The sequence below is a fragment of the Barbus barbus genome (assembly GCF_936440315.1).
Source record: "Barbus barbus genome assembly, chromosome: 8".
Classification (NCBI taxonomy): domain Eukaryota; kingdom Metazoa; phylum Chordata; class Actinopteri; order Cypriniformes; family Cyprinidae; genus Barbus; species Barbus barbus.
In genome coordinates, this window is record NC_136736.1 from 21063137 (window position 1) to 21074686 (window position 11550).

Consider the following 11550-nt stretch of genomic DNA (forward strand, 5'->3'; position numbering starts at 1 on the left):
ACACACATGCAATCTGATGCTTTTAAAAATGAAACAAGTAAACAGTGCTTTAGTAAACACATTAATCTATTTCTTTAACATTTCATTTTAAGACCAGCATTTTACTTGTCAAAAACACACACACCTGATAGTTGAGCCTGAGGATCCCAGTGTATTTTTAGGAGACCACACACAACCATACCATGTCTAGAACATGCACAGTGACTGTATGACTGCAGAAACATGAGCAATATGTGCAGCACACACACAGAGAGACATTTCCTCCATCAACCTCCTGCAAAGTCCGTTAGAATGTTGTTTTTCCTGGTAAAGCTGTTAGCGCTCGCTATCCTTCCTCTCGCTCTCTCTGAGCAGCAGATGTTTAAGCGTGTATCTCCTTTTAACTCAATTTAGTCCGTTCATGGTCTGAACCTCCCTTACTGCTGATCCCAAGATGTCCTGCATAACTCAATTATAAACACACACACGTACACACAAAATCCTGTCTGGGAGTAATGAGCGAGATTTAGAAGACAGATCTCAAGATTTTGCTGTATTTATGCTATAATTTTCCTCCAAATTTAATGACACTATCTTTTATTATTAATAAAAATAGCCAAATCATCAAACCAAACAGAGCATTAGGGAAGCAATCAGCAACATTTTTATGTATTAAAAAGTCATCCTAGATGTGAAAGATCCCAGATCCAACTGCAGCACAGCAACGGAAATTCATGAAAAAGCAATATAGTGTATCTAAAATAAGTAAATACATTTGTAAAAGCTACAGTAATTAATAAACTTTGGAAAAGAGACAAAAATCCTGTTTAAAAAAAACAACAAAAGGAGAACTGAGAGAGACAGTGAAAAGGAGAGAAAGAAGAAAGAAAGGGGGTGAGAAAAAAAAAACGGAGAGGAAAGAGAGGGGCTAAAAGATAAAGGACTCACAGTCTGAAGAGTTTGGTCGTGCCCAGAAACAGCAACTCCGGAAGAACCTGAAGATTATTCCTGTTGAGACGCCTGCAAACACAGACACACGCAGTGACATGACATGAAATCACACAAAACACACAGTGGTGCAGTTTATGTACATTCACAAGAGCAAAATTCAATGACTGTGAGGCACGAGAAATTGTATGATGTCTATCAGACCTTAAACTCTTTGCAGAAAGTCTAATCTAACATGTGGGGTTGTCTGCTCACAAAACCAACTGCAATGAGTTATGAAACAATTGAATAATCTACCCCAGTGACATATTAAAACATCAAAAAAATATGAATACAGTAAATATTGTGAATAGATTCCTTATGAAACATGAGGTCTAAATGTTTACAGAAGTATGCACTGATTGAGCTGTGCTCAAGAAAAATACTTCAAACGTTTAATGTTATAAAATATTTCAGTTCGGGCCTGCCAGTCGTCAACTTGAGCCTTGACTCTGTGTGTGTTAGTGTGTGTGTGTGTGTGTGTGTGTTAGTGTGTGTGTGTGTGTGTGTGGCTGGCAGACACCGTCAGTGTGTGGGGGCATCTAGCAAACACACGCAGACAAAGAACAGCCCGGAAAAACAGATGTGGGAAAAACAAACAGAACGTCTCACACAAAGTGAAGCAAAAGAACTTACAGTGCAAATACACACACACACACACGCATGTCATGAAAGGAAATGATGCATATTTGCTTATATAAGTTCAATGACAATTCAGTGATAAAAAGTAATTTCTCACTTTCTCTTGCTCAGTTCTCTGACATGGTAATACACCGAGTAATATTCCCGACTAGTGCATGCATAATAGACATTATGCATGACAATCCGCACATATATAATACCCACTGCGCATATTAATGAAGAGTGGCGCCACTGCTGTCTGTGTGTTAGATTAATGAGGCTTGAGATTAATCAATAATGTTTTTAATACCAGAATACAGATCGTTCAGAGCAGCCTATTAAGCTCACAGGTTTTGAGAACTTCTACAACGATATTATGAAGTCTGCTGATAATGGGAGAATGTTAAAATAATACAAACACCTGATCAATTCTTGTGCTCTGACATCAGCATGCAAGATTTACCAAACGTCAATCACACAAGCCAGAGTTCTAAAGTGAACTCTGCCTGCACAAAGTACGAAACCATCAAGCTTTTACTCTCCCTCACTGTTTTTACACCCTCACTTTCTCTGACACACTCTTGCAAACACTCACACACTCAAACATAGCAGCCGATGACATCATCATTCAGCTTCTGGGGTTACATCATTCCATTTGAATATTTAATGAATGATGAAATAATAACGAGGCACACAGTGCTGCACACTCCAGAAATGCCCACGTGTTTCACTCAGGCACAGAGGACAGCCTTCCCTGAGGACCCGGCTGCAGAAACACACAAAGGCACACACACACTGTGCTTAAAGCGAATAAGATCGACCCTTAAAATAGATGAGTACACACAGACACACACACACACACACACTTAAAGATAGAAATGCACATAGTCAGACTCTGACACACACACACACACACACACACACACAGACATGCACTCAGTCATTTCCAAGGAGGGCCATAAAGTGAGATGACTTTTAATGCCAAAAAACAGCCAACAAGACTGAACAGAGGAAAGAATGAATTGAAAGTTAGTGTGAAGACACACACTGCTACTGTAGCATAAAGCACACATGATCCGCAATAAATCACATATAGCACATGAGATAAGTTTATGGCTTGATTTATAAATCAGTAGGCTGAGATGTGCCGCCCACAGTCTGCTCGCTGACAGCCTGATGCATATTGCACACAAAACTCGAAAGCACTTTCTTCATTTGGCAAGCACTAATCTGATTGGCTGACTCTGCACAACTTCCTTAAATGCGCAAAAGTCCAGAAGGACACAAAGTCAGATACTGGCCTGATACAATGAGCACTTTTGACAATGAAATAATCGTTGGATTAGCAGAAGTTTTCTAAGACAGTGGTATCAAAAAGATATTCAGTGTTTAGTAGCAAGTTAACTTGATATCCACTGTCAGAACTATATGTTAATCTTTGATTTTGCAGTTATTAATCAGTTGTTGATAGGCAGATATTCTGATCACAGAGTCTGTATTCCTTTTTACAATATTTTAAGGTATTTTCTGCACAACTGTTCATGGCAGCAACCACAACTTTATTTCATTGTTCACAGGTCTGGTATAAACTATATTAAATTAAATGAAAAACAAAACAAAAAAAAAATTAAACAGAATATATAAAAAGTGCTTCAATTACACACAGTTATTCCTATGTAAATAGGCAGCTGAGAATGAGCCGCAATGTGCACTAGACCATATGCCGTTTTAGTCAAAGGTCTGCCTGCGTAAGACTGAATCAGTGACCATGACAGTTCTCAGTCTCAATCCACACACCATTAGCTCACAAACAACAATTAGCCCAACAGTGTGTTTGTAAAGAAATAAAAGGGGAAAAAATGGGAAAACAAGCTGCATCACAGAGGAAGGAAAGAGAATGCATGAGGAAATGACTGAGATAAAAAAAAAAAGAAAAAGAAAAAAAGAGAAAAAAGTCCTTCTCCATAGGTTTACTTTACCTGACTGCATTGCTCATGACTAGCAAGCCGTGACGAAGGGTGTTTGCGTGTATGTGTGTGTGTCTAAAAAGGGGGGTCATACGTGGAACATAGTCTCCACTTTTCCTCCCTACAGTAGCTCGTCACACCCACTACCTAAATGCATCCCCAATACGCATACACACACACACACACACATTTATGAAGGCCCTTTGGTAAGGCCATTATAATGCCTGTGCGTTCTAATCCTCTCAGCTATGCAGTCACCCTCCAGCATTAGACTCCTGCTTTTGTACCGGCACAGTGGGACTGATCTTACACACTGACTTTAGCTGTGCTATTCAGCAATACCGCTAGCTCCTCTATCCCTACACTTATCACTATAAAGAGCTATTCATCGCCACCATTCGCCCGCCTAACCCTTCAGTTATGCCAACACTGCACAATTTACGCCGAAAGCAAGTTTGCTATTATTACAAGCTATTACCAGTTAGCTGTACTCTGCTTTATGAGCTATATGTCACTGCACAAAGCCACATTCACGGTTAATGACATTGACCCTTTCGCTAGTTAGCATTCAGAGCCACACGCAGCTAATGCAAATCCTTTATTAAACTAAAACTAAAGTTATCATACTCGTGAGGGAATTATATTTGTTTCTCACAGAGCCGAGTTGGCAAAAGCCTTTTGTGGTTCAGCTGGGTTGGTCGCAGTCATTAAACATTTCCTCACCAAATTAAAAGGTAATGACTAGCAGAAAAATAGGATAGCATTGAGCAGGTGATTGACTGAGCCTCACGCACCGCGGCTCAAATGCCAGTTCTAATGTGACTGTGTGTAAACCAAACATCTGCCAGTCACCATTAAGCGATGGTAATTGACAGTCAATCATCTTAAAGTAATGTGACGAGTCGGCTGCCTCCCCCCTGTCCATCATCACCACCCCGTCCCGTATTCGCCGCCCTTCACCAGGCTCCCGACGGGAGTGGGTGTGTGAGAGAGGAGGGGCGCTGAACACCCAGGGCTGGCGGCGTGTGATGAGGCGCACCTGATGTGAATAGAGCCTCATCACCGCCGCTGTTTAAACGCCGAGCACGCCTCTCCTCGGGAGACCGGTCTCTTCCCCGTGCATGCACGCTGGTGTCCTCATGGGTCCAGGAAGGGTGCGTCGAGGTGGACTGCCGCACTCGTGAGACGGCTGACGGGCCAGGATGCCGGGCTGTCGAATCCCCCAGAAGTGCCGGGAACTCAGGAGAAGGACGTCGCCGCGGAAGAGACGCCGCCGCCACTCGCTCCCGGCCCCAAGAGGGGAGCACGTGCGGCCACCGGACTCCGCCCCTTCCCTGACGAACACTACCCTCCTTCACTAGCCCCGCAGCACAGCGAGGACACCAGGTTCCCCATTCCTTTGGACACTTTATTTTCCCTGGACACTTTATTTTTCCCCTTTATTTGTTTAATAAAAACCTCTCCGAGGCTTGACGCCACACCCACTGTGTCTGTCGTTTGCTCCTCCCGCCACAGTGGTGGAGAATGCGGGCAGGCGGAGCTAGACAGCGTAGTTGGGTAACACCTGATGACGTCATCCCCTCTCGCTCGCAAAAAGCCGTGGAACCTGCTCGAGGACAGAGGAACAACGGGGATAGCCTCCCAGCCACCAAAGGGGTAAGTGACGTACTTTCTATCTGTCATTTACCCTCATGTTGTAAAGACGTACACCTCAAGTTTGTGGTATCAAATGATTAGTTTAAATGTTAGTACATAGTAGTTAAAGACAAGTACATAGCAGTTAAATCTTCACATAAAGTGAGTCAGATAATTTTGTAGTACAACATAGTTTAGACACACAGTTATACCTGAAAAAAATCATTTTGAAAGAATTGTTGACTTCAAAGTCCTTAAGTTACTATACTGAAAAAAAAATGTTAATCTAAAAATTTGCCCTATGCTGTAACATATAATTTGATTTTATTCAGTTTAAAAATACTTTAAAGTCACTGAAGTGACCTAAATGCATTAACAAAATTTAAGGGGTACAAAATAGGGCCTGCTTTAGTTCCTGAACTATAAGTACAGTACTAAAGTACTGGGACGATTTTGCGCGAACTATTTCCCAGTACCATTTAAAGAGTTGCATTCGCACTGACAGTGGGTAGTAGGAAGTAATGTAAGCCGGTCGACAGCAACGTCATTTGTACGCGGTGTTCAACAATGTAAACCAAGAAGAACAACGTTAACAACAGGAGGATGGAGGATGCTGTCATCGGAGTTGTGTTTTTGTTGTGTCTCGCGGGTTTCACAATAATGGACATGGAATTTCGAAGTATACGTCAAGCGATTGAAAGAACGGAAAGGACGACTAAGAATCTCCAAAGACAACTTGCAGTGCTACATTTCATTGAGGCTGATAGAAGCACAAAACGCCGTAGACGAAGTCTTCAGGTAAATGCCGTTTATAAATGCTCTCAGTATGAAACAATGTTTACACAGTATATGTTTACACGGTGTTTTAAATCATGGTGGGTGAGGGCGTTTTCGTATGCGTTTAGCCAATCAGCGTACACTTACGTCACGGATAGTTCCTAGAATTGTTTTAGACCCTACTCTGAAGTAGGAGCTAATTTAGTTCCACCAAACGGAGTTCCTGGAACTAAAATCGTTCCTAGTTCCCGTGGTGCGAACACGCCAAAAAGTGGGTAGTTCCACAATTAGTTCGGGTACTATGAAAAGGTTCCTGCGGTGCGAAAGGCCCTATTGCTACTTAAGGCCAGTTACCACTTTCGACAGTGTACATAAGGACTATAACAACAAGGATTTGAGTTTATATGCTGGACAAATCAGACAGCCGTAGCAACTTGTTAACCAGAGACCTTTTTGTACTCATAAATGGAAAGCTGCTTTTCTGAAAACCCATTAGAAATTTCTCAGGTGAGCTCATGGCTCAAAAATGCTAATTCTGTTCCGTGTTTGCTCTAAATTAATTTGTCATACTGGCTCATATTGTATAATATGTGTAAAGGAGTGCAAAGGGAGATCTGCTGTACACCAAGTGCACCACTTTAAGAAACTGACGAAACCTAAACTTTTGTCTGAGCCAGTGACAAAGAGATAAAGGCCATCAGAATGAATATGGTTTGAAAATGGAGAATAGCTGGGGGGTAAAAGCTTGAAAGAAAAGGTGGGGGGTGGGGGGGGCTCCTTATGAGCGTAATTCTCGTTTCCATTCCAGCTTCCAGTGTCATTCTCTTAAAGGGCTGTGTGTGCCAGAGTTAGTTGCGCATGTGTGTGTTCCCCTGAGGCTGGGTTGGCTGTCAGACAAAAATGTTGCTCCATGAAATCCTGACCACAATGTGCGCGCACACACACATGCCCACAACATACAATGTCCACCATTAATATATGAAAACACACACTTGATTGTGTAATGTCATTTTGCAATTAATTGTATTCGGCAGGTCACACCGTTAATGTTAACCCACAAATACACCACAGACTTTTAGCCCTACCGGCCAGTGCAGCATATCTTGTGTGTGTGTGTGAGTGTATGTGCATTAGTCACTCACAGTCTTTCCAGCTCTTTCAGGTCCTGAAATGCCCCTCTCTCAATAGAACTGATCTTGTTCTCCATTAGCTGCCTAAGAATGGAAATGAAAAAGAGAGAGAGACCAAAATAAAGACAAGTCACTCATTGCATGAATTTCAATGATTAAAACAATTTATATGTCGGTGCATACTTTTATAGAGAGCACTTTACATTTTTTTGTCCGCAAATAATTTTCACAAACACCATTTCACAGGATATCTCATGATCTGAGACCCTCCTCTCATTATAAAACCACCGTAAATAAGAGCTTTTAATCTCAGACTAAATACAACATCTATACTTAGACTATGATTTAAAATAACATAACTGCACCATTTCCGTCAGCTACACTGCCCTACAAAAGCAAAGCGCTTGTCAAAATTTTGTGAATTGGCTGAAGTCGGGGCTTTTAGACTGTGATTTGTCCTGTGACACAGGTTTTTCTCGACTGTGCCCAGATTTAGATTTAAATAAATAAATAATAAAAGCGTGGCAATTCATATCAAATCCCTAAATCAAACAACATTGCCATTTTTCTCAGCTTTGGCACAGTTGCTGCATCTTTATAGCAGTACATTACAACCTCACAGATACCCAGGTGAACTTTTATATGTATTCCCTTGCAGTTTGGGAATCATATATTTATAACATCATTCAAACGTACACTGATGCATTATTTAACCCTTCTGTAGCAGGAAATTGGCCCTACATGAGAAATCACAGCTCATAATTTACAATTTTCTGTTTGACTGAGCATGTATATGAGGGACATCTGTGATGGATGTCAAGAAGTGTCGTTAACGTAAGTTGATATTAATTTGAAGTATATGTAATAAATCTGAAGTAGAACACTCTAAAAATAATCTGCAACCACACAGAAGAAAGAATAATACAATATGTCAGAGATATGTTTTTTTTTGTCTTTTGTTTGTTTTTATATGAATCAAGAATATGTGGCAGTTTAGATGCCACAACTTTGGAGATACAGGTCATTTTAGTGATGTCTTATAAGAGCAAGAAATATTAAGAGTGAGAGAGAGGAAGATAAAAGAATGCGTCTGTGAGGGAAAGGAAAGACAGACAGAGAGAAAGTCTTCAGCTGAAATACTACCCTCCAAGTGGGAGGGCAAACCTGTTCTTACATGAGCTCTCTATATGTCTCTCTCTCTAACATATACATTCACAACCACACATTCCATCTCACACATTTACATTCACAAAATTTCCTACTAACACAACCTCACAGAGAGACAGAGAAGATAGAAAGAAAGATATAGACAGGCACTTCACATTCCAATAACGCAATCATTTTTCTGTATAAATGCTGTCTTTGTTTGTGTTTGACAATCACTGCCTCTTTAAACTTCACCGTTCAAACTTGTTTGCTCTAAGTGTGCATATACTACAAGTGTTTAACCTCCAGTGAAATCCAGAACAATATTTTTTGTGACAAGCCATGATATTTTGGCATAATGATGCTTTTACTGGCATTTATCTAATAATGGGACCATTGGGGACACATATGTTTGCTAGATAATGGGAATGTAGACATTAATACACATAAATATCTGCATATATGTGGATGTGATTATTATCTAATGAAGTTATTTACATTTATATTCAAACAATTACATTTAACAAAGGTATTTTTAAAATTAGCCTGATGAAGATAAATATTTTATATTTTACGCATTTTGCGAACTTTTTTTGTTGTTGTTTTAAATTATAAAATCTGCATTGTACTTTTTGAATGCAAAATACACTTTTTAAACATTTTGGGGGTTATATGCATTCTAAACAAAATAAGAAAACTAATAATAAGTAGTTATTACTAGCTCTAAAAACTAGTTGATACTTACAGAACTCTGAGGTGCCGCAGTCCCGCAAAATCTGCCTTAGTGATTTTAGTCAGATTATTTGCATTCAGGTCACTGTGGAAAGAAGAGAGGGTAAAATTATGAATAATGACTTACATATTTAGCCATAATAAAGAAAAGTCTAAATTAGGCCATTAAGCAGTAAATGATGCTAGGAACCTTTTTTTTTTTTTTTCTGGCCACTTCATTACACTGGCCTACACTAAAATGCATTTCAGATGTTCAAGAGCATGCTAGATTGCTTAAATTATCTGCATCATCATGCACCATCCATGAGTGTATTTTATCATTAATGGTGTGCTAGACTGTGGATTAGTTCTTAGCAGGTTTCTAATTGAATTCTGGTCAGGGTTCAGCAATCCTGACCAATTAACGTTGGCGTCATGTAGCTTTTGAAACCTGCTTTTCTATATGACATCTACTTACAGCTACCCAGCCAAAAATGAATATCACAGTTTTAACGAGAGCAGGAGTGAATGAAATTCTAATAATTAAATAAAAGGCAGGATTTTAACTGTCTTTGTAGGTTCAACAGCTTCTATGGCTCTTGCTGTCTCAAAGCAGCACAGGTTGTGTTTAAACTTCATGCCAGTTTAATTAATGAATCCCACTTCAGAAAGACAGTCAATGTAAGAAACAGATAGAGACATGCGTGAGTGGAATAGAAAAGGACACTCTGGCATTGTTCCGATGACAGCACTTCAAGAGGGAAAAAGCATGTAACAGAATAATATTAATATATCATTTGTGTGGGTTATTATACTAAATGTACACTGTTATAAAGAATTATAACACGATACATTAACACGATTGCACTGACCAGTACTTTACTATAGTCATAACAGTGTGCATTTATTATACAGTTGAGCCACAAAAAAATTCACAAATGATAAAATTACAATTAACACTAATTTATTCAGCATGCACACAGCACGGCCAAACAGTACTCTTAATATATAATGTATATGCATAATATATTAAGAGCACTGTTTGGCCGTGCTGTGTGCATGCTGAATAAATTAGTGATAATTGTAATTTTATCATTTTGGAATTTTTTTGTGGCTCAACTGTATAATACATGCACACTGTTATGACTATAGTAAAGTATTGGTCAGTGCAATCGTTAATGTAGCGTATTTCGGTGCACTCACAGTCGCTCAGCGTTGCGGGGAATGTTCCGCGGCACGCTCCGCAGATTCTGCCCGTGGCAGTCCACCGCTGTCCCGCTGCAGGAGCACTGAGACGGGCACGACTGAGCCCCAGCCCCGGCGAGCAACGCACATAGCACCACTGCTTTTAAAACAAACATCATTGCTGTTTCCTCAAGTTCTGATAAAACACACGAAATTCCCGGTGCGAGACAGTTGCGCCAGAGCAGGCGCAGGAGTTTTAAATCCAAAAATAAGAGGAGTCACAACAAATGATCTTTGAGAAGAAAACACTTGTAATCTCCTCCGGCTGGAATGTTTGTCCCTTCTTCTTTACAAAGGGAAACAAATTACAATTCAATCCAGATCAGCTCCCATCTGGGGTCTGCGTAGTCTCTTCTGTACTGGGACGCGAGTTTAGAGTCCAGATCCAGCCGATTCCGCCGCAAACCAAAGTTTAAACTAATCCCGCACGCGCATTGTAGCTCTGCGTTTTTGTTGTTTGGCTCCTAAAACACCTTATGCGCACATTTACGCCAACAGGAGACACGCGCTTGGAAACACGCACTTGAAAAGCCACCTGGTGATAGAGATGCGGTCACACACATCCAGCGGAGCTGATCTTCACGTGCGCTTAGAGGGTATAATTGAGTGTATTGATCTCGCGCGCCCTCATGCATCCATCATGTTGTCACACAGGGACAAATCTGCTTTATAAATCCAACACGGTGCCGGGTAAAGTCCTGGGTGATCCTCGCTGATCTGCCTTTACTCGAATGCTACTCAATCGGAAGTGTGTGTGTGTGTGTCTCTCTGGCACCTGATGGCGCGCGCGCGGGTGTGTGTCTGTGTTCAGAGCAAAGGCGGCGCCTCTAGTGTGGAAATAAGCCCCGCACACCGATAATACTCGGTAACGGAATCACACACAATTTCTCGATCCAACACAAGTACCGAGTCCAGCCAGAAGACAGTCAAACCCGTAAAGCTTACTGCACTGATACACCTCGGACATTAAAGAATCACTTAAAACACATTGGTCTATCTGACAGGTAGGAATAGCCTATAGTGTTATTTTAAAGAATCCCGACTTTTAAGTCATGAACTTGCAAACTAAATGGGCTTTTCCTGGAGTGAGTGAATCAAATAATTCCCATGCATGCACCAATGCAGTGAATGAACTCCTGTGCTTTGATTCTCTCCGTTCTCACGCTCGGATTCAAGTTGTTTTAGGTGAAGTGCGGTTCTCGGACACTGGATTCTCTCTCTGTCAGACTAACATGGAATTGCTCTATATACACCGGGAGCGGCTCCACCCCCTCGATCCGCCCCGCTGGCCGCATGAGCCTGAGCCGTCTGCCTTCTACGGCACTGCCGCTCTAGGGACATGAACAGCTATC

At 41.0% G+C, this 11550-nt stretch overlaps 1 protein-coding gene across 1 annotated transcript in view; it reads right to left on the reverse strand.

The window, feature by feature from the left end:
• The window catches only part of LOC306874380 (slit homolog 2 protein-like), an 85113-nt gene extending 74138 nt beyond the window's left edge, over positions 1–10975 (reverse strand). The window contains exons 1-4 of the mRNA XM_079424383.1: positions 10157–10975; positions 8988–9059; positions 7109–7180; positions 928–999 (exon numbers count right to left, since the gene is read on the reverse strand). Coding sequence (XP_079280509.1) covers positions 928–999; positions 7109–7180; positions 8988–9059; positions 10157–10317 — 377 coding nt within the window. The 5' untranslated portion in view covers positions 10318–10975. The remainder of the gene's footprint in view (positions 1–927; positions 1000–7108; positions 7181–8987; positions 9060–10156) is intronic.
• Between the last annotated feature and the right edge of the window lie 575 nt (positions 10976–11550).